This window comes from Carassius gibelio, chromosome B23 (assembly GCF_023724105.1).
Source record: "Carassius gibelio isolate Cgi1373 ecotype wild population from Czech Republic chromosome B23, carGib1.2-hapl.c, whole genome shotgun sequence".
Lineage (NCBI taxonomy): Eukaryota > Metazoa > Chordata > Actinopteri > Cypriniformes > Cyprinidae > Carassius > Carassius gibelio.
The window spans coordinates 19,203,572-19,228,234 of NC_068418.1; the positions used below are offsets into that span (position 1 = coordinate 19,203,572).

At 36.0% G+C, this 24,663-nt stretch overlaps 1 protein-coding gene across 2 annotated transcripts in view; it reads right to left on the minus strand.

Annotated features, from left to right (window-relative positions):
* LOC128011829 (PH-interacting protein) overlaps window positions 1-24,447 on the minus strand; it is a 38,521-nt gene extending 14,074 nt beyond the window's left edge. The window contains exons 1-21 of one of the 2 annotated variants that reach the window (XM_052594565.1): window positions 24,193-24,447; window positions 24,023-24,081; window positions 23,909-23,938; window positions 23,697-23,756; window positions 21,243-21,393; window positions 20,565-20,663; window positions 20,139-20,299; window positions 14,963-15,184; window positions 12,779-12,879; window positions 12,423-12,493; window positions 11,149-11,249; window positions 10,309-10,349; window positions 8,714-8,812; window positions 8,208-8,364; window positions 7,986-8,120; window positions 7,718-7,846; window positions 6,704-6,929; window positions 6,429-6,548; window positions 5,481-5,664; window positions 5,087-5,192; window positions 4,766-4,897 (exon numbers count right to left, since the gene is read on the minus strand). In XM_052594565.1, coding sequence (XP_052450525.1) covers window positions 4,766-4,897; window positions 5,087-5,192; window positions 5,481-5,664; window positions 6,429-6,548; window positions 6,704-6,929; window positions 7,718-7,846; window positions 7,986-8,120; window positions 8,208-8,364; window positions 8,714-8,812; window positions 10,309-10,349; window positions 11,149-11,249; window positions 12,423-12,493; window positions 12,779-12,879; window positions 14,963-15,184; window positions 20,139-20,299; window positions 20,565-20,663; window positions 21,243-21,393; window positions 23,697-23,756; window positions 23,909-23,938; window positions 24,023-24,081; window positions 24,193-24,232 — 2,424 coding nt within the window. In that variant the 5' untranslated portion in view covers window positions 24,233-24,447. The remainder of the gene's footprint in view (window positions 1-4,765; window positions 4,898-5,086; window positions 5,193-5,480; window positions 5,665-6,428; window positions 6,549-6,703; window positions 6,930-7,717; window positions 7,847-7,985; window positions 8,121-8,207; window positions 8,365-8,713; window positions 8,813-10,308; window positions 10,350-11,148; window positions 11,250-12,422; window positions 12,494-12,778; window positions 12,880-14,962; window positions 15,185-20,138; window positions 20,300-20,564; window positions 20,664-21,242; window positions 21,394-23,696; window positions 23,757-23,908; window positions 23,939-24,022; window positions 24,082-24,192) is intronic. The other variant, XM_052594564.1, reaches the window with a different exon arrangement.
* Window positions 24,448-24,663: the final 216 nt, after the last annotated feature.

Consider the following 24,663-nt stretch of genomic DNA (forward strand, 5'->3'; position numbering starts at 1 on the left):
GGTGTTTCATGTATTCAGAGTTGTTCACAGTGTTAAAGAGATGGATTCTCATGCTAAACGTGGCCAAGTTTTAAAAAAATAATTTAGAAGAATGACTGAGAATTTCTGTGCCGAAAATCTTACTTCCGGGTTGGTACAAGTATCAGCTGTTTTTTCTTTTTCGATCGTGGATCTAATGAGGTAGATGAGAACAGACTTTTAGGTTTCTGTTTCAATATGATATGATGATAATTTCACTCAAAAGTAACTTAAAAAGCTCATGAAATGACTCTCAAGCAGTTTTAGAGATTATATTAATGTGTTCATATACTCATATATTGAGGCAGCAAAGGCTGAAAACACTGTGAGCGTCACACGTTCTTCAGTATGTGTGTGTTAAATGAAACTGCGAGTCTGCACCATTCATTCACACATAGATACAGTACATGCAGGATTCATATTTAAATGGTATTTTTGTGGCTTAATATTAACAGACACTAGTGGAAATCATATGACCCTATATAATACTGATTAAGAAAAAAATAAATAAATGTTTTTAAAAATTGCCATGCATCTTTTTCATGCTGAAAATTATGATTTGGTGTTAGCAGGCATTTGCACTGCAGTTGACACTGAATCTGTTATAACTTGTTCTATAGATTGAGATACTTGCTATGGATGCAACATTTAACACTGTGAATGGACCACTCACACTTCTAACAGAGTTTTAACACTACAGATGGAACAGTAACACTTTAGACACAATGGCAATAAAAAGACAATCACCACAATAAATGAAACATTTTCCGTTTTAAATATGAATATAATATGAAGTCAATATGAATTTAAAATTGACAATATGTACTTCCGTAATACACATTCTTGTATAGTAAATGATTGATCTATGACAGTCTAAAGGTAATAACTTGCGCTGCATCTGAAATGGAACTTTCCATTTTAATTGGTGCCTCTAGGCCCTTTTACATTTCAACCACCTGCTGTCATACAGAAATAATTTTTTCCTAATTCACTCAAATCCTGGTGCCATACATTTTTCTCTTGAAGCATCCACATGTACATTAACTGTAAAAGTTTGGGGTCATTAACTCCGTGTCCTATCTTTTCCATGTTAAGTTTTTGTTCTAACTATTCGCAAAGTCGACACGTGAAGTTTCTATTTTAGAAATGCTTTCTATTTCTGCAACATTAACGCTGGAACAAAAACATACAAACTATGACAATGGTAATCTCAGGTACCAATTATGTTTTTTATTCAAATTAAAACAAGTCTGAGTCTGAGTTTGATTATAATTTTGCGTGACCTTATAGCCATGCTGAAAGCAACAACAGATAGTTTAGCTCAGAATTAATTCAAGTTAACGTACACTAAAACTGAGAACACATTTGTGCACTACATGTCATTCACTGTACAGGACATACTACACCGTGAACAAGTGACCGATCTCAGCCGGCACTTCAGCATCTATTTACAGTAGTGTTGGGCGATATGGTCATTTTTCAAATCGTCATATCGTCAGCCCGTGAGATCGACGATACACAATATTATCGTGCATGGGTGGAGCAAGAGAGAGACTCTTTGATTTTGTTTGCAAAATCAGTCAACGGTGAAAATAAATAGTAAATTTATTTTAAAGTCCAACTTTTTAACACTAATATTGGACATAAACAAACATGTTAAATATAAAGTATTCAAAACAGTTAAGTTCATATATTTGGAGTAAAGTTGAATTGAACTGATACATCAGTCATACAGTGCTCGATGACGAGACCGACACACCGCCACAGAAACAAGAATGAGAGGCATTCAAACATAACTGTGGCATTAAACTCAGTTAGTGAGGGCTCGTTTAAAATATTGCACATATATAGGTTTTCTTTCAGATTACTTGTTAAAGTGCCATGAAATACCTTATATCTGGAGACAATGTACGTCTGTTTGTGGATGGAGACTTTGTAATGGCCAAAACTATGAATTTTGCATGCATCGCATTATAGTGCGGTGTGCATGAAAATAATAACAAGGCAGCAGAGAACTCATCATCAATAGTGGTTCTCATGTAGTCCTTCTACTTTTTCACTGACTGCAGGTGCGTGTGTGTTTGTGTGTGTGTGTGAAATGCGGTGCTGAAGTGAAATAGCTGGGCAGTTTAATAGCCGACTTATAATAGGCCGCCTAGTAAAATAATAATAGCTATTATTTTTATTATTATTTAATACATTAATAGGAGAATGAGCCTAATATCGTCTTGACTATTGACAGAGACATCGGTTTACATTGATATCTCTGGCTATCGTTGATACACAATACTATCGTCTATCGGCACAACCCTAATTTACAGTGTAGGGTGCGGGCGCTTTGGATTCTAGAGAGCATTTGATTGGTCAGAAGATTTGATGAGAAGCTGAAGTAAAAGGTGATGTCAAAAAAATCATTGATGTGTGACGAACTGCAAGCTTTGAATGCTTATATTGGAATTAACATAATTTTTCACTGTTTTGAAGCAAACTGGGTTATAGATAAACTTGAGACTAACAAATTGATACTAATAAAAAATATTTTGATTTCATGGGGAATTTAGTGATCCATTTCACAGTGAGCTTCCCGAGAAAGCCTGCTGACACATGCTTTTGATTGGCTGTGATATTTGATTGATTCTGTTGCGTCCTGGTGTTGCGCAGTCTGGTGTGGACACCTAAATTTACTGTCGCTGAAATCTTTTAGTGTCGCATGTATTTAGTAAATGGTGTAAGATGTCTTTTATTCAGCAAGGATGTATTAAATAGATCAAAATGGACAATAAAGACTTTCATAATGCTGTTTTTTGGAACTTCATATTCATCAGCTTGGCCATCACAGGAATAAACTACATTTTAAATTATTTTCATACAGAAAACAGTTATTTTTAAGGGGTCATATGATGCAGTTTCAAATGTTCCTTTCTCTTTGGAGTGTTAAAGCTCTTGGTACATAAAGAAGATCTGTAAAGTTGCAAAGACTTAGGCCGGTGACACACTGGATGCGTGGCGTAAGCGTCTCAGCTGCGTGGCATGTCCGTTTTTAATTCGGCTCCCATGTTACCAGGTTAGAGCTTGCAGACTGCCTGCGTGAGATGTGTGTCCACAAGGAAAACGCGTGCATGCAAGAAATAGAACCGACGCCTATTTTTCATGCGACACGCAAGCGTATTGGAAGCATTTCCAGACAAAATAAAATAGGAAAATATGTTTATGTGTCATTTTGTACACAAATACATATTAATTCACGACCTTTTGATGTTTGAAAGTCTATAGGTTGACATAAATTCAGATATAAATGTAATTTAAATAAATAAATAAATACATAAATATCTTTTTTTTTTTTATATATATTGCATCTGTCAAACAGTCTATTTTGTCGTCAATACTGTTGACAGTGTCCTTTATCAGTAGGCTTTATATTTATGCTTAACATGAGTGAGTGAGTGAGTGAGTGAAGTGACATTCAGCCAAGTATGGTGACCCATACTTAGAATTTGTGCTCTGCATTTAACCCATCCGAAATGCACATACACAGAGCAGTGAACACACACACACACACACTGTGAGCACACACCCGGAGCAGTGGGCAGCCATTTATGCTGCGGCGCCCGGGGAGCAGTGGGGGTTCGATGCCTTGCTCAAGGGCACCTAAGTCGTGGTATTGAAGGTGGAGAGAGAACTGTACATGCACTCCCCCCACCCACAATTCCGTCCGGCCCGAGACTAGAACTCACAACCCTTCGATTGGGAGTCCGACTCTCTAACCATTAGGCCACGACTTCCCCATGAACATGAACATTAGGCCACTATTCCCTTCTTAACATAAAGGTGTGTTGAAATTGTTGTCATGAAGACAAGAGCCTGTTCTGTCTGCAGCCTCCCTCTATGTCTTTTACAGCAGCAGCAGCGCGCCAGCACCGCGTCAGGCATGGTTCGAGTGTGTAAAGACACAGAAAACGCAAAGCAGCCACCACGCAACTGGCACGCAGCAGAAACGCCACGCTACGCCATGCATCCAGTGTGACACCGGCCTTAAGTCTCAAATCCAAAGAGATATTCTTTATCAAAGTTAAGACTCTGCCAGCTACTGTAAGTATGTTCTGTTATTAGTTTAAGTGTGTGCTATTGACTGCTCAAATGCGGAGTTTTATGCATGTGTGTGTGTATATATGTGTGCGCATGCATGCATGCAAAGGAGTGAGAGACAGAAAATGAGAGAAAGAGAGAGAGAGAGAGAAAGAAAGAGAGAGAGACGGTCACACAGTGGAGTCAGCTTTCTTAACCGTCTGTGTACTGCAAACACATACGAGCTTCATCACTTTGTTTGTTCTCCTTTTGGGCTTGAACTGATGGTAAAACTAAGGACATTATTAACTGTCTTTACATTTATTTTGAAAGATGAAGCTCGCGAATATGGTAAGGGGCATTATATTTCCAACGAGTGCTTGCAGTGTTCGGCCAATCACAATGCACTGGGTCAGTTGGCCAATCAGAGCATACTGCGCTTGTCAGAAGAACGGACTTTGTATAAAACGACGCGTTTGAGAGAGAGTGTTTTTTGAACAATAAAGCATGTCAACATTTTCTATTACACCAAATACACAAAATAATGATCTTTAAAAAAATCATCATATGAGCCCTTTAAATTGTAATAATCTTTTCAACTAAAAATTTTGAAGGGTAGTGTAAGTTCATTAAATGGGCAGTTGACTCTCCTTTTCCCTAAAGGGACATCTTTTGACAGTACCTCAGAAGCACTGTGTTCTTCCTCGTTGGGTTCACTCTGACGACTCGTTTCCTCCACGGCCAGTCGTGTATGGTAGTTATGCTGGTTACCCTGGTGACGCCGCCCCTCCTCCACAGAATTTTCTGTAGCATGCTGGTATGAAAAATACACAAATTAATTTGCATGTTAAACAGCAACTAGGGCTTTAGCAACATTAAGTTGGATGTAAAAATTTGGTGGTGAATGATGCTGCACACAATCATCCCAATCAATCAGTGAGGCAGACAAGTTTATCCAGATTTGTATATATTTTCAAACTGATGATCATATATGATCATTTACCCGGTTTTCTCTGTGGTACTGGCTGTGCACGCTGCGTCTCCTCCTTTCTGACCTGTAGATGTTGATTTCCTCTTCTCCTTTAGCTGCACGCCAAATCTCCTGCTTACTGTACTCACAAACAGACACACAAAACAGACAAACTGCATTACACTGTAAGAAACAATAGAAAGAAGACACAAGAAGATCTTGTTTGAGTTGCAGGTGTCTATCAAAATATTAAATGCATATATACAAATTTTTCCACATTTTACACTATAACGTTTGTTTTAATTTTTTGAATTATTTCTGCTTTTTTCAAGGATTAAAATAACATTTGAAAGTTAGATTTGAAATTCATTCAATGAAAATCATTGTCAGACTTTTGGACTACACTGTATTTGAATATGCGATTTACCAAGCTATAGCTGGTGATAGTTCAGGAACGAGGACCCTTCGACTCCATGCCACCAGGTCTCTTTCGGTGGCAATCTCACTGCGTGGAGCGTTACTGTGCATCTGGCGAACGCCTTCGATCTGTCCACTGCGTCTCAGACCCACGTTAGGTGGAGAAGAGACCTCTGTGGGAGAACTGACAGATCCTAGACACACAAACCAGACATGCAAACAGCATCAACACTACTGTTAATTGTATTACAATCACCCCTCACTGGTTTATAAAGATCATCTGATGACATTTTTATACTTTACAGAAGTGATAACTTTGTCTGGCTCACTGGGGGTTTGTAAGGAACTGTTTTTTTGTAAAGTCGCTTTGGAAAACAATTGAAAAACATGGACAAATTTGATGGTCTGGCCCTTTAATTGTTTTAACTGTAGACTGCTGAATGCACATGTCATTGTCTTTTTTTCAGCTTGTTTTATTGTTTTTGTTTTGTTTTTGTAGTATGATGCAACAATTTTCATTTTACATGTAAACACTTTTGGTATTTTTAATTTACTTGAATAATTGACATGGCTGAAAAATGTCAAGTGCTTTTTGCTATTTTAATTAGACGTATTCAGTGTTATTGTTAACTAAAACTAAAATGAATAAAAAATTTAAACTGAAATAAAGCTTGTAATTAAATATAAATATTAGGTGAAAAACGAAAAAAATAAATACAATTAAAACAGCACATAATACATGAAACATTTCAGTATAATTTTTTACACAATTGTTTTGTGATAATTTTTTAATTATTAAATTGTATAAAGAATTATAGTATAAAGTACTTTTTAATTATGTAAGTAATTTGATAAATATTAAAATAACTCTGTATCAAGAATCATGAAATTTCACCATTGATACTGATCAAACATTTTAGTATTATTTCACTACACTACAAAAAAATGTGTGCATTACCTCTGCTGGCTCTGTTGTCAGATCCTAGTCTCTGGTCCTGCTCTTGCTGTAGTCTCTGGATAATACCATCAAGAGGACTAGAGCCTTCTGCAGCCTGCTGACTAACCACCTGATTCAGCCCTGAGTGAAGAAATACAAAACAAACACAGAGGCTTTATTAATGTTAAGTGACAGCTTGCAGGTGTATGTTTGCATACACAATTGGCCAATAATTACTTTAAGTAATAAAAACACATAAAGGGACCAAAGAGACACTGTCTATCTGCATTTCTTACCTGATGACGTGAGCCCCATCTGGGGTATGAGCTGTTCCTCTCTGCAGTTCTCTCTGCCAGGAACCAGTCTCTGGTAGCGTGGAGGGTGAGGATTCCCATCCACATCCACCAGGAATGGTGGCGGCATGAGGTGAGGTGCCTGCTGGGTCTGTTCGTCCAGCACAAAGTTATGGGCATCACGGATAAGTGGCCGATAATCAGTGTGGAAGAACATCTGATCTGCTATCTAGAGAACAGATCAATAGATACATTCACAACAAATACACATATACTAACTGAGTAACACAAACAGGGCTTCAGACGGTTCAGAATCTTATTATTCGTATTACTTCTGCTCCAAATGCACTACATATTAGTATTATCTCAGTTACCGACTGATATTAGAAATGTACACAAATACTGACATATACCAGTCCTGAATATGTATTTGTGCATGCTCATTTCCCCATTTTTTTTATATTTATGCAACCATTTCTGACATCTAACACTTTAAAAACAATCAGTTAATAACACTTTTAAATATTATCTTAAGCAAATCTCACAATGAACATATTTTTCATACTGTACATTATAATTTTGTGAAGCCTAAATTTACATTTACAAGCATTTAAAAGAATTATTTTTATTTGTCAGTGTTTTATTTATTTTTATGTATTCCAATTGAAATATAGAATATCAGCACTTTCTATTTATCAGTTTTTGATAAGTTATCAACTTATCTGTTGCAGTTGTTAACTAAAATGAAAACTATTCAAATCTTAGGATTTGTACCATTTGAAATAAAATAAAATATAAATATGTAAAATAAATTTTTAATTTATAAAACTAATTTAAACTGAATTAGCACTAAAACTAGAATTGAAATGAAATTACTGAATTAAACATGCAATGTGATGAGGTCATGTAACAATGTGACAATATACTATTCATTATAGAGAGAGCAAAATGGAGCAAATAGTATGCTAATATTTCATTCTGAACATAGCATCTGAGACAGACATTGGAATTCAGTACCTTGTCGTATCTGCTGCTAGAGCCGAACCCAAAGATCAGCAGGTGACCGTGGGAGTCCGTGCAAGCGAAGTGCTGCCCATCTGGAGAGCACTTACAGTCAAAGACCGCACCATGGCCCTGACCCTCGATCTACACACACACACAAGCAGAGAAAGAATGTTTGTGAGACACAATAAACACCAGTAAACCAATAGATTTGCATAGATATTTTTTGTCAGGCATGTGATGCAATCTGATTAAAGAAATATAGTGTAGCCATTTAGTTTACCATGTTAAAGTATGAGCGTATTTTGACTCCTCTTGCCAGATCCCAGACGATGGCGTTTCCGTCGTGCCCAGCAGAGAAAAGCACTCTGGAATCAAATGGATGTGGCTCTAACACAAACACCTCGTCCTCATGGCCCTGTGGGTGAAGGCCATAATCACAACATTATATATTATCACATATTTCCTCCTTTCAGTCACTGTGGAGAGATCTTTGCACTCTTACCATCAGTACATGAATAAGGTTCCCTGTGTATGAGTTCCACACTTTCAATGTCAAGTTGTTCGCAGCGGTAATGACTGTGTTGTCATTGCAATCCCAGGCCACCATAGTCACCTTCAGTTTGGTGACTTTGTCCTCTAAAGGTGGAGGGTTGTACTTGCTAAAAAGACAGAAATAAGAAAAGTACTTTCTATAAAATAGTGTGACATTTATAACTTGCTTTACAGCTGGCCTACTTTTTAAAGAGCAAGAGCAGTGAGAGACAAACCAGTATACAAAAAGACATATGCATTCAAATGATTCATGATCCATTGTTATGATTCTGTTGGTTGCTTTACAGGTTTCATCTCAGTCGCTCCTGTGTGCTCAGAATCAATGGCCCTCATGGGGCTTCAAATTAATTATGTTGCTAATGATCAATTGTTTAGCAAACAAAATGTAACATTAATGCACAATTAATCAAGCCATACCTATGAACAGTGATTAACAGTGATTAAAATTGATCTTACCCAGGTAGCTTAGTGGCCATGTCCAGGAGAATGCTCCTCCAGTCCTGCTGCTGCAGCTGCCATATCCGCGCTGTGCCGTCTCTACTGCCACTCACAAACCTGCACATGCATAGGTTTATGCTCAAAAATGTAATCTATACAAATACATACTCTGAGGCTTTAAGAAAAAGGAATTAATGAGGCACACTGATACAATTTTAATGCACTACATTTGAAAACTTCATTGCTGAATTAAAATGTTCAGTAAAATGTGGTACTACAATTATAAATTAATTCCACTTCAACCAGTTACTTACAGAAGGAAAATTTATTGAACCTCTGAAAACGTACACATTTGAGCAAAAATAAAAGTTAAATTAAGGATGATGAAGGGTTTTTGTTTTACAGTGTACTGAATGTGGTTCTTGTATTGTTGACTATGTACTACTCTACTCTATAAAGGTATCTTATGTTCTCATACAGCAGCATTATTATTCATTTTTTTTTCTTGAGATAAAAACAAAACAAAAAACATGCATAACTGAGTATGATAATTTTCCCTTTTTCAAAAATTTGATGGTACGTTTTTGTTACTATGCCTTTAGGACCTCCATAAACACCCGCTTCGCATTTGAGTAAAAGCGGTATTACTGAGAAGATGTAGTATTACTTTTTAACCGCATTATCCTCACAAAATAATGTTACATTTTATTAATTGTGTTATATTGTAATCTTAATCTTATCATACTTAAGTTTTAATATATTACACAATTCTTCTTCTCAAGTAAATTTATCTAGGGATGTAAAGATGCAAAAAAGGCACAAGTAATGATTAAGAAAATTAATTCTGAAGCAGTGTCATACAATTTTACTATAAAAAAGAAAACTTGCATTAGGTTGTGACTCAATGTCATTTTTAAGTGTGCAACAACTTAGATGTGTATTATTCCATGAGGTAGCTTAATCTATAATTGAGTCCGAGTCTATTACTCTGGTAAAAAAGACTTGTGCATTGTCTGTTACAGTGTGCAATCTACTCATTTGTGACAGGGTTTTTTTCTTTTTGACAGTACACTCTGCAGTTCTAATGATTGGTGAGGTTTCCTCCCTTTCCTATATATGTAACACTGGATGCTGTCTCCTTCGGTGCAAAGAATCTGTTCATGTGAACATCCATCTTCTTAATTCCTTAGGGACCTGTTACAGACCTCTCCATCTTATTACTCTCCTTCTCTCTCTTACTCCTCCTTTTCTCCCTCTTTTCTGTCACACTCGCTATTTCCCCCCTCCCCCAATGCAAAAACATTTGCTCATTATAGTAGAGCGAGTGAGGAACATAAAAGAGCTTGCAGAGACTGAATAAAGAGCTGTTGTGTCACATGCCTGTTGTTTAAGTACAAAGACATTTCATCCACTTGAGTTCTTGTACGATGTGTATCTGAAACGCATGTTTGTGTGTGTTGGGAACAAGGGTGTTTTTCTGCTGACAACATCAGCTTGTATAATTATAGGAACCCCCAGGTTCCATTAATCCAACAAACCTGACATAGAAACACACACACTTTCTCTCTCACAATCTCACATGTACACAGATAAACGGAGCTAGTGTTGCTCACCGATCGCCACCATGGGAGAACTGGATGCTGTCGACTTTGTCCTGAGGAAAAAGATGAAGTCATTAAAAAACATGAGGGGAACCTCAAAATAATAATGAATTCCTGCAACAGTGAATCCAGTAAAGAGAAGAAAAATGAGACGCTTTAAACAATACATCAATATACAGTACACACAATTTGAAAAATTCTGAGAAGTGTGTTAGGTTGAAGTTGTTATATATTAGTGCTTTCAATCAATCAAAGAAGATGTTAGATGTTAAATGCATTTTTTTTTAATTAATGATGATAGTTGTGTTGCTGTCTATGCAGGGACAGAAAGCTCTCAGATTTCATCAAAATTATATTATTTAATGTTCTGAAGATGAACAAAGGACTTTGGAACGTCATGAGGATGAGAAATTAGCGACAGAATTTTCATTTTGGGTAAACTATCCTAAAATAATAACAGAAGAAATTAATGTTATTTATACAGTATATTACACACACATACAAACGCTGGGAGGGTATTGAATTGTATTACATAGTTCTAAACATGATAAAATTATCATCTATAATGTAACTATTAGACTTATAAAATATGATAGTATATATGCTATATTTATTTTATACTATTATTATATATGTACAATTATATAACTTGCAAAATAGTGTAATAGTATAGTACTGTTAAGTATTTTGTTTTATATTTCATAGAAGAGTGTTTTACCATTCTGTTAACAGAGACATTAGACAGGGTGTTAGAGAATTTTCAAAATCCATTTTATGCATTATAATATTATTCCACAAAAAAAAACACATGCACAAACAAAATGGAAACAACACGCAAAAAGCATTACATACAGTGTGAGACTCCAGCTCAGATATCTTCTCTGGTTGTCCCTCTCCAAAGTAATAAACCCTAATGATGTGATCAGTGCTGCCTGTCGCGAGGAACATCCCACCTGAAATAATATCATCAAATATTGTTTAACATTACAAAAAATGCATCAACATCGTCAATAACATAGGATTAAGGAGCATAAAACTAGAAAACATCCATCAATTGTCAATTTTCACGCAAGCACAATCCTGCAAGTATCAGCAATAATCACAATATTGCATTCATAAACAAGAAACTCAAATTGCTCAAATGAATTCAGAACATGTATTAGCAAAGATATGAAGAGGAAGGAACCAAAACCTGTTTCTGTGTTTAATTGTGTATGTGTCTATCTGGGTAAAAGCCAGCTGAGTGTTTCCTTTCTTCAGTAATGTGTATTAGAAGAGCTCCTGCAGTGCTGAACACTATCTTTTTAAAAAGTCTGTGATATCTGTCTGACAACAGGATATTTATAGCTTCACTTGCAGAAAAATGTTTAAGCCAAAACGATCCGCTGTCATTCTATAATCCTCCATCAGCTTTCAGAACAATGAAAACATGGGAATAAATAATCACTTAATATCACATTTCTATAGGAGCACATGAATTCATATAATCATGAGCATACGTCTTAAATATCACGGCTTTCAGATGATCAAAATTTGTAGTCGAATTACAAATTTGAAGATGTATTAATCAAATTAACTGCAATTAATCACATACATAAATAATTGCCTAGAGAAGCCCCAAAAATAAGGTAATAATTGCAAACAAAAGCATTGACAAAGTGAATTAGAGTTAATATTGTTTCTTTTATTTCCATACTGTTGATTTTATTTCTATCACTGGCCTACAGTCCGCAGCAATCCATTTAATCAAATTTGTCAATCTGTCCAAGAAAGATTTAGGGGCCATTTACACAAGACAGTGCATTACGTTGACAGCAATAATCAATATAGATTTTCTCTCAAGATTTATTATATTTGCCATCACATACGATATAAAAGATGACAACTGTATCATATGTCATATGGTAAAGCAGTTATACAAACTGGCAGATACCACTGATCAGTTTCTCTAAACTCTTAAATGTTTTCTGTCCATTTCTGAAAACATCAAGTTTTACTACAAGCTCAGTGTCGCAACAAAAGTATTTGTCACACGGGCTCCTGTGGCAGGCTGTGAATGATTAAGTATAACTGATAAAACGGGAGCAGGTAGAGGTGAGAAAAGAGCTTTGACACTTCTGGCCTACCTGCACTAAAAGAGGAACAGATCATCTGCACGCCTGGTCTGGGCCGCTCGATGAATTTGCTGGGTCGCTGCCTGCACACACAGAAACATGATAAGTGCCAGAATATATTCTCTTAGTGACATTATTTAAAGGTGAAAGGTGTCATTTCTGCACTAAAATGGAATTGCAGAAATAATAAATGAAAAATCTAAACACTTAAACATATTTTAGATATTAGGTTCAAAAGAAAATGGTATGCTGCAATTCCATGTTTCTCAACTAAACAAAAAGAGCTTTAAATACTAGCTCTGTATAGCAAAGAAAAGATTGCAATACTTAAAACCCCACAGATGAGAGCAAGAATGAAGGAAACACACCCGAATTTGAGCGTGCGTGCGTCCCACTGCCAGAAACAGATGGTGCCGTCAGCTCCAGTGGAGGACAGGAACCTCTTATTTCCACTGCACAGAGGAGAAAACTAAACGCACACACAGACGAAACAGGATTACAACACAATAAATGTTGTCTATGAGTGGGTGTGTGATTGTGCATGCCTATATACACTGCAAAACATACATTTTAAATTTAATGTGAAAGTTTGAGGTCATTAATTTTTTTAAGCGAGAGAGAGAGAGAGAGAGAGAGAGAGAGAGAGAGAGATTAATTTTCTTCAGCAAGGGTGCGTTGAATTGATCAAAAGTGACAGTAAAGATAAATAGATACAAACAGATACATAGATTTTGAATTTTTGATTCATTAAAGAATCATAACAATAAACTTATTACAGTTTCCACTAGAGATGCATCGATTGCTATTATCTTGTTCGATTTCCGATTTTTTTTATTAGTGTCATCTGCCGATACTGATTTTGGCCGATTTTTCCCTAAGAAATATAATTGACAGCATATACAAACAAAAATCTACTTTTCTTCAACCCAGTTTCATTAAAAGAACACACACACACACAAAGTAAAAAGTCAGTAATAAAATAAGAACAAATAAAAAAAAATTGCAAACAAAACCATAAATAAATGCAATAGAATTTTTTTTCAGGTTAAGTTTTTATTCAGGTAAGAAATACTACAAAATTTTATTAAATATAAATTTTTTATCAGAGGTGATTTCTTAAGTCTTCACTGTAAAAATTAAATACAAATAAATGCTTATCATTAAAGTTATAAAAAAATCAGTCAAGAGCAGAAAGTGATTTTCTTAATGTTTTGTTCTTTGATTAACATGACAGACTTTAAGAGTTTATCCACGGACCCAATATACGGTTACACAGCATACCTTCTCTTTCTCAACTATTTAACGTTCCATAACTGACTGTGTTTAACTGGATACTTGCCAAGATGGGGATTTTGACATCATTTTGTATGTATTTTAATGTTTTAGCACAGCTGTTTGAAACTGAAAGCGGGCCGGCTTGTGGATGGCTGACGTGACGTTATTGCCTGTGCTGCTGGTAACAAAACGGATTCGGCTTGAAATCGGAAAGAAGTGAGACTGATCTCTAGTTTGCATCGGTGCATCTCTAGTTTCCACATAAAGAAGCAAAACTGATTTCTTTAGCATATCAGAATGATTTCTGAATGCTATGACACTGAATATTGGAGTAATATCTACTTAAAATTCAGCTTCCAATCATATAAATAAACTACACTTTTAAATATATTAAAATAGAAAACAGTTAGTTTAACAATATTTTAGTTTTCACTGCTTAAATAATTGCTGTCTGGGTTAGCATAAGAGACTTTCTTTTAAAAATAATGTACATTTCTGCCTACTAGATGTTTCACAGTAATTTTTACAGTAGTTCTGCAGTTTATTATAATTAAGTAACACTATATTTTGACTTGAAAGTAAACAGGATCAGGAAGTTACTGTAACGCAACAGCACTGAGCTGTACACACAATAATTAGCCATGTCTTAATAATAACAATCTCTGTATATTGTGCCATGTATTGTTTTAGTAGTATTTATTTCACTGCTATGAGCAACATTGAAACAAGCATTTTCTGTAAAGCTGCTTTGAAGCAACAAGTATTTTGAAAAGCGCTAATCATATCAAGTTGAAATAAACTATTTTGCTGGCCTGATTGACAACAGTACTATTTTAACCAGAGTATGATTAAGGTTAATTGCTCATAAAAGATTATGTCTTTGCATTATAACATAAAACAATAAATGGAAATGCTATGTTTATTTTCTCAATGTACAACAAATTGTATTCTGTAACACTGGCTGGGAGAAAATTAATTAAAAGTTCGAAGTTCCCGGCCAAAGGGAACATGAATCACCATAATGGTGACTATTTACAGTATCATCCTGGAATGGTGTGCAATATGGTCGTCTTTTGCAGTAATTTATTGTCTTACCACGAAAGAAAGACCTAGACTGCAATTGACTCACAGTAAAAATCTAAAAGCAACAACAACACTATTTTATTGTAAGAAATTACTGTTAAATTTTATTCAGAATTCTTTGTAATTGTTGAAATTCTCGTGCATGTCTCATAACATTGTGTCTGTAGAAATGTGAATGTAAACGTGTCTCACACCTGTAGTGACGTGATGGATGCCGTGTGGCCCTCCAGTACTGCCAGCGGGGCGCAGGTCTGTAGGCACCACACTCTGATCATTTTATCACAGCTGCCAGCTGCCAGCAGGGTGTTCTCATAATTCACAGCCATGTCTGAAATCTCTGCCGCATGACCTCTCAGTGTCGCCAGCAAACGCCCCTCATCCGTGGACCAGATCTTCACCAAACAGTCGTCCGAACCCTGAGGATACACACCACACACGGTAACCCCTCAGACCCTTCCAAAGTCGTGCGTCAGACTGATTTTCAGACTTCCTTCAGAAGTTTGGTCTCTGTACAGCCAAATAAAATCCACTAGAATTTAGACAAGTGTTTTTCAAATTAATTAACTCAAGCAGAGATTCCAGCCAAACGTCTGAAGTTAAACCAATCCCGCCTGGGCCTCTAAATATGGACATAAAATTTACATTAAATTTACTTAATACAATTACATAGGCTCATATAACAAGTTCAGTCTGCGCCAAGAGAAGCACATTACATAAGAATGAGTAACAATAACCAAAAAAAAAAACTGATGTCACACTAAATCAACCCTATTGTTTTATGTATCCAAAACCACTTTGGAAATTTACCTTGCTCATAAAGTCAGCATGAAATCAAAACGCACTCTATTTACTTAATTATTTGAATTCCTGTCCCTGGTCTTATTGTGAACAACTCATCAGTGCATGTTATACCAATAAAACCAAAAAAAAATTACCTTCCCTCTTCCTCTGAAATAACTTTCCTTTTATATCTTTTTTATCTTTTAGATTTCTACATAAAATGAGCTATAGGATAATGTTAAACAATAGCCAAATAGCTATTTGTGGATTGTGGATATTAATGGAAAACAGATGCTATCCTATGTAATTTTTTTACTAATATGCTTGTACTTTATTTTTAACAATATCTGACACTAAATATATTGATTATTTTTTTTTGTATAATTTTTTTATCTATCACCCTGAATATTAATTCATTCTGAAACATGTAGTGGGACAAGTGTTGTTCAAAGGTTTGGGGTCAGTCAGATCTTTTTTTTTTTAATTGAACATTTTTCAGCAAGGTCACATTAAAATTGCTCAAATGACTGTAAAAACATTTACAATTTACTCTTTTTTTAAAAAAATAAATACTGATTTTCAAAATTCCTGTTCATCAAAGAATCCTGAAAAAACTTTTTAATTAGCACAAGATTGATAATTATAAATAGATTAAATGTTTCTTGATTTCACCAAATCAGCATATTAGAATGATTTATGAAGGATTGTGTGAAACTGAAGGCTGGAGTAATGACAGTTAAAAATTCAGCTTTGCCATCACAGGAATAAATGGCTTTACATTAAAACATTAAAATAGAAAACGGTTTTAAACTGTAATTTACATTTTATTCATATTAATTTAGCTTTATATTTACCAAATATAACTCATTTTTCAATATTTCATAATATACATATTTAATTTTCACTGTTTCTATTTTTGATTTAAAAAAAACCTATTAATTAAATATGGCCTTGGTAAACTCAAAATACTTCTTACAAAAGCCTCAAATTCTTTCTGATCCCAAACATTTAAGTCTATATCATCCCTATGTTTCCTGCAGAAACATTAAAACTGCTACAACTTCCAACACATGTCACTATTTGTTGCTAATACTACATTAATCGAGTCTAATGTGAATTTACTGCAAAGTAAATAAAAAATGCTTTTAACCTAAAAACAGCACTGTGGCATTGCATTTCCATGACAACAGGCATAGGACCATAAAAAGCAAGCGCTACCAACAACAACCTGAACCCCATCTTTCATTCACAGCTTGATTGAAAGATGCTTTTCCCCAAGGATAATCAGCTTGCCATCTTCCTCCTTATTTCGTAAACGTGATTTTAACACCATGAAAATATCACAGTTGTTTCCAGAAACACTGGAATTAACTGTGATAATAACATTGATTTTAGCAGGCCACACATGCAAAGAAAAATGATCCCCAAGCCCCACACAGAGACGAACATTCCCGAAGATCTGTTAAACACAGACGGAATGCCAATGACACACTGGCTAATGGCTCAGGAATATGAAAGAGATGATTTTATTTGTGGCTCGCAGCCAATTCCACAAAAGAAACACTTTTTTCAACATGCATGCGCGCACAGACACGCCCCCCTAAGCCGGGAGAAAAAGACCTATAGAAAGAAAAAAAAAGAGAAGGGGAAACACAGAGAGACCCCGATCTAAAGAGGAAAAGACAAAGAGAACAGCAGTAGGAGAGAGAGATAGAGGGAAAAGGGAGGGAGAGGCAGAAAGAGGGGGAGTAATCCTTGCTGTTCAGCCATTTTTGGAGCATTAAAAACTTGCAGAGTAAAATGGAACCCAAGAGTGCACACTCAAAAACACTCATCAGCAAAACACACACACAAGCCCGATCCTACAGAGCTCTGACAAACGTTAACTACAGCTCACTCCAACGGCTGAGGGTGAGGTAATGTCCGAGAAACGCATGAATCAAAACACGTGCACTAACCCACACACACTCACAAAATCTTTAGGAAGTTTGAGGACGTCATGATGTCACCAAGCGACAGTATGCTTCCCCAGGCGGGACATGTGAACAACCTTTGACCTCTACACTTATCCCAGAGTCAAAACATTATCTGTCCCTGTGAGATCAGAAGGCTCACGGTCTAAAAATACCCTTTTAGTCACTAGGAAATTAAGACAAGAGTTTCCAATGTTGCACAACATCAGACAAAAGAAAAGAACTACTTATTGAAATTCCAACAAAGGGCCATAGAGTCGGATTTATTAACGACACACACTAACTGTTCAAATGTTAGGAGTCAGTAAAATTTTTTGAAAGAATCTCTTATTCTCACCAAGCCTGTATTTATTTGGTCAGTACATCTCACTGACTCCCAATTCTTGAATGTAGTGTGCAAAGTATTTAAAGAGTCCACAGACTGTTTTTATTTTTCATTTTATTTCTTTATCAAACCAGTAAAAAAATTCAAGATTTTGAAAAAATGTCATCACTTTAATTCAAGGTCCAATTCTCACTATTAACAAACCTTTCCCTAAGACTTTTGCCTCAAACTCCTACTTTGCTGCTTATTAATAGCTAGTAAAGTACATGCAGTTTCAGTTTCAGTATTGGGTTGTAGAATATGGTCATGCAGAATGTGCTTTCTAAATATTAATAAACAGCCAATATGTTCAAAATTTTCATGCTAATAAGCAACTAGTTAATAGTAAGAATAGATCCTTACTAAAGTGTTACCAAAAAGTAAAACAGAGTAAAAATTCTGATGTAAAATGGACATGAAATATTCCTATATTTCAACACTATTCCTGGTCCACTGATCAAATACATACATTTCTGACAATGATCATGTGTATTTTTCCAAAGAACAATGTGTTTTTAGGATCATCCTCAAATCATGCAACGAGAACATGATCATCAGGTTTTACACAATCTTGTGGAGTATGCAGCTCAAGAGCTGCTGTCACTGAAATGAAGAGGACATCCGAATACTAAGAGACTCATACTGATAATATAAGCTGTAATAAAAAAACAACATGTAAAATATAATCCTTTTCAGTAGTGGTCCCAAACGTTTTAATCGAAATGCATGCAAAACACATTATGTGCATGATGAATGACTCAGACACATCAAAACCGCAAATCCCGCGACACTTCAAAATATGATAAGAGAAATCTGCATTTACACATATTTATTTATGCTTTTATCCAAATCATTATGCCATGTAAACTAAACACACGTTAAGTCAATGGCTCTGTTAATGGTATCCCATGGTAAACTGTAGAACAGCACTTTTGAACCACACGACCTAAACACTGTGTGAACATATAACTCTCTTACGGGCAAGTCCCTGATCAACTCATAAAACCACAGCTGCTTTCAGAACCCTTAAAAACCAAAACCCACTCAGACATCTGGACCAAACAGCGATCAGATTCCTCCATTCAATGGGTCATTTGAGACCATTATGTTCTTTTGGGGATTTTCAGTGTTAAAGCTTTTGACCTTAAGTGTTTTATTATTATGATAAGTTAACAGCACCCTAAAAACTTTAGTGACATCCCTTTAAATTCCATAATGGATAGGCATATAGTTGTATGTATACAGTTTAATGAGGCATACTGGCTAATTAAAGCCACACTGGCTTCAACACAAAGCTATTTAAATCTACTACATTGTACATCAGTTTTTCTTTCTTTCAGACTGCTTGATCAGTACACTAAATTTATGAGCACACAGATATTCCAGAATTTATTTTCATTTTAAATATACTGGATATTAAATATTGCTAAAAGAAAAACATCATCAGTAATGGTAAATGATGGAGCATAAATGCACGTTTATAATGTGGGATATATGGAGTTGCACACCATACACTGTAAACAAGGTTTCCACAAATTCTGACCTGGTCTTTAGTGATTGCTGGATAAGTATTTAAAATATATACAATTTTACAGGGATTATATATCAAATATTTATCCTTTCAACAATAATCCTTAGTTAATAGTTAATAAGTAAAAATGAGCTTAGAATAGCTAGAAAAATGTATTAATTTATTTAAAAACTAGGCCTGGAAATCAAAATCCTGAATTTCCCTGAATGTCCATGAGAACCTGTTATAAATATGAGAACAATTCCTATTCAAAAGTGTTTTCAAACAAACTCTTGCAAAAAGCTTGCAATCATTCTCTGAATGTTTTTATTACTTAAATAAATCATTTTTAACGTTTATGAAACCTCTTTTGAAAAGATGATATTGAAGCAAACTCTCCAATTAACTCTCACGATAAAATTAATATACACCAAACATCTTATACCTGTGGTCAAACCTTTCAAATATTTTTCCAGATACACATGCAAGCACATACATACACACACACACACAAAAGCACAAGAACATGGCGAACAAATTAAAATTCCATAACCTGATGTAATACTACACTCCAGAATACTGTACTCAAAAAGGAAACAAAGGGAGGGCTCACAATTCAAATACTAATTATAACATTTCAAAAACATGCATACTCATACAATTTGTCCATATTCTCATTTTCAGAAAAAATAAAAGCTCATTTAAATGTTTTCCCCCCAGAATGAACTAAAATCATTACTTACTGTGAAGATGCGGTGACCGGTGCGGTCGAAGGTGACACAGTATACAGATGACAGGTGTCCCAGAATTCTCTTGTGCATCTTCATATGTTGGTAAACAGCAGTAGGAACCAACTGACCCATCCGATATGAGCCATTCAGCTTCCGACTGTATATTGTTTCCACTATAGCACACAAGAGCAAATACATTTGTATATTCAGCTTCCTAGGTAAACTCTTAATATAAACATTCCATTTACACATATAATGTTTTTTGGTACATGGTCCACATATTTCCAAATGTTCTACTTCCTTTATTTGAAATTTAAATTCTATTTCAATAATCAAATCAATGAAGAACTGTCTTTGAAAGGTATGAGGATGTGTATGAATGTTGAACTTCCTTACACTGGAATACATCAACAAAACAACCAATAAGAGGTGACTTACCAATATTGGGCGGGCTTCCAAAGATGACTGGCGGCTCGGGCGGCCTGCCACAGTGCAGGGCTGCGAGGGCAGACCCCTTCCATACCACGTGCTTACAACCTTGCAACAAACACGTGGGATTGTCATTAAACATACACTGTAGAACTGACTGAATCCCTAGGCACACTTACACAAACTGGTACTGACACACACATCCACTGCAAAGCAATATGTAATTCTATGCTTTTGTTTTATTTCTATGAAGGCCAGTTGCAGTATTCTTGATAATGTTATAGACATGCAGAAGTTTTAATTGCTATGGAATCGGCAGCATTATTATTAACCACCACTACTGATCAATTATCATTCCTCTTTCTTTCACATATTAGCTTATATATCTGACTCAGTCGTGAGATGCAATTTGTAAACATTAAGCGATTAAGTTAAATCCTTTAATGAATTAGCCCGATGTTAAGATTTTTCCCTGTCATCAGCTTTTTACATAGAAAAAAAACTCTGGCACAAAATACTAATTTGATCAATTCATTTTTACATTGCTTTGCAGCAGTTATGGTGTTAATATTGTAAAAAAAGACATTCAAAACATCTTTTTTTTGCTTAACTTGGCTGTAAACTGGTTTACATGCTTATTATAAATTGGTTGAAGAATTCATTTAATCAGCAAATAGAAACACTCACTCTTGTTTGTTCGTAGCACTGACTGGCGTCCAGCTCCCAGTAGTGAGTTAACTCCAGGTACGCTGGCTGGCACTTCTCTCTCTAAAAGAGGACTCACTCGCTCACACACCTGCAACAGGTGATCTGGAGAAATGTGCCTATACAATTTGACCTATACACACAATCACAAAAGTGCATTAAGACCAATGGATCTATATTTGTATTTAAATATATATGTAAATATATTTCTAATATAACGTACAATGTGCTCAATTATTTTGTTGTAATAATGCATGCATAGAAATTAAATAATGAGAAAGGAAACAAAAATACAAGAACATGATTTTATACAAGTATAATGTAAACATTTTGCAACCTTGCAGTTAATTTACAATTTTAATGCTTATCACATTAATAAATTTTTAAATATAATTACAGTTAGATAATTCAATAATTACATTTTTTACTACTACTACATTCACATTTAATCAAAGCATGTCATGTGAATGCTTTCATTAAAAATAACCAACGTGTATTCGAAAAAACTAAATAAAGGCATATACTTAAAAAGGCATTTTCCAGACATTGACAGTGCTCTCGTAAAAAAAATAATTTAAAAAACGTTCTCATAATAGCATAATTACAATATCATAAAGGATTATATTCGACACTTCGTTTTAAAACAATGCAGTGTTAATGTGGCATTGCAATGCGTTTTTTATCTTTCCATATTTTCCCTAGAGATTAATCTAATCTACAGTGTAAAATGGTCTCCCCCCTGCGCAACGCGTCAGTCCGGGCATCTTCTATCAAGCCTGTTCAGCAGACCCAGCTTCCGAAGGCAGACCAATAATTAATGTGGCTTTAATTGCATTTAGCGTCATCCTATTGGTCTAAACGCGCGCGCACACACACATTTCATATCTATCCACACGCACACACGATGTTAACATTAAGTGAATCAGGGTATGCGTATTAAAGACTAATTATAAATTAAAATTTAAATGTATCTACAGTTTTGTTAATGAACCATCGTTCCTAATTAGTATAGGCCTACTGTTTTGCTGTTAATGTATTACATATTTATCATTTTGCGGACGTTGTGAATGTTGTAATGCAATTAAAAATGCATGCATATACATATATATATATATATATATATATATATATATATATATATATATATATAGACTAATTTTTTTCATTATAATTATAATGCAATATTGTTATTATCATCATTACTTAATTAATCTTATGAATTATGATAATTAATGCATATTGCATAGCTCATTAACATATGCAATCGAGGGATCGAGACCTGACCAAAAAAAAAAAATTAATTGACAGCGCCAACATCAGGCGATAAAGTCTCGTGCGCGTTATTCCAACCCACAATCTGCAGACAAGGGCTTTAACATCTCCACACACGCAGTGAAATCATCCACGAACGATCACACACACACACAAACACACACACACGCATTCACTCACTATAATACACTGACGGGGATCTAGTGGCGTAGCGGCGCGCGAGATCAGCCGCGAGACGACCGCGAAAACAAAATAACAGATTATCGATAAAAATGTGTGTGAATTTCACCGTGTGAAAGAGACGAGGGCGATACATCAGTACAGTCTGCGTGATTAACAGACAGCTTCAGGGTCTATTAGTTACGCAACTGATATATATTGGGGGCTGGCCATAACAGGGGCTGGATCAAAACACACTAAGTTTTAAAATCAAGATATTTATGTATCTCTCACTTCGAAAGCGAAATCAAACTGTCTTCTCATGTGCTGTTCCTAAATGAAATAGCGAGCTACTGAAAAACGCAAATCATCCGATTAATCATTTATTTACATTTCTAAATACAGTGATTAATTAATTAATCAATACGTACTCATTTCGATGTACCTCTCATTTGTATTATCGGCCTCAAATCTCTCAGTGCTTTCTGTTCAAAGATCATTTCCTCCGAAAGAACAGATTGTCAGGGCCTCTAAAAAATCCCCCTGTACCCTGCTAAGATCCCCTACGACTCCGGCTTTGTTGCTTCCTGCTCCAAAAGCTTAATTTAAGTGAAATAAACTAAGGTAAAATGAGTGTTTTACCCTGACTATGGTTGCATTACATGGAGCAGAGCGCCTCCATCCCGCCCCGCTTTCAGTCTCTGGCGCACTGGTCCCTCCTCCCTCCGCTCCCTTCCCCTTACAGCACCACATTCATGACGTCTCTTTATTTCTACATCAATTTTAACATCTATTTACACCTTGCGGACGGCACTGTGACCAAACTCACATCCCCGAGGTCAGGACAGGCTCTGGGTTCAGCCGTTGACGGTCCTTTCTAACCCGGAGGTGGGTTTTTGCCCGTGTGCTCGGGTTAAGTTTTTTTCCTGATTTAAAAATTGCGGGAAATTCAATTTCTTATTTTGCTCTCTAAAAAGTTTTCTCTCGGTTATAGGGATGCCTTACCAAATTTTCGTAACTCCCTGGGTGTTCTTTGCCAGTCCAGTCAATCCTTTTGGGTAACAGCTGAAATAGGAAAAACGGTGTAAAATATGTCTAGGTAAATTCTAAGGGGTCGATTTAGTGTTTTTAAAGCACAAATATGAAATCTGCGTGAAATTAACAGCCTGAAGTGCAGCGCAGTGAGATGCGACGCGAGTAGAGCTCGCGCTGCTTACCTCCTTCTCTTGAACCTCCCGTATCAAGGTCTGAAAAAAGCACAAAAATAGCAAATTACGCTTCAATCTTTTCCAGAAATGTCGTTTACAGTCCTAAATTACAAAATCACCCACCTCTGCCGCGTCCTGACAAGGTCCAGCTTCTAAAAACCGGGCTATTAAGAAGTACAGTTCTGCGAGATGGGGGAGAATGAGCTACATTAGCTTTCAAGAAGGACGTGGTGGGAAAGGCATATGTATATAAAAATATTCCAACGTCACCTTTCTTAATCCCTTTTACTCACCGGATTTGAGCTGCGCGATGTGTTTACGCTCAGCAGCCATTTTTGGGGGTAGAAGGAGAAGGTGTGTGTGGCCGTTCTGGGAAGCGGGTATCGCTAGGCTGCCCTATAGTTGTTTGTTCACCAGGAAGAGCTGCGCCTCCATTCACCCAACACACACAGAAAGCAGATCCGGCTCGTCGCGCGAGGCTTCCGCGCTCTCGCAAAATAGTTCGCTCTCAGGAACAACGCGCCACGCGTCGATGCGGACAAACATCCCGAGCGGAAGGGCGATTGGGGTGGACAAGAAACGATGTTTTTAAAACGTGTAGTTTAATGCACCTTAACGTGTTCGTGAATATTTTGGGTTTCAGTTTACGCTCCTCACGCCCCCCCCCTCCAAAAAGCACAACCCCTTTGCGCAAGAATACACGAGTAGAGTGTAGTACGTACGCGCAGGACTGTGCTGTCAGGCAGGCTGCGACGCTAACGCCG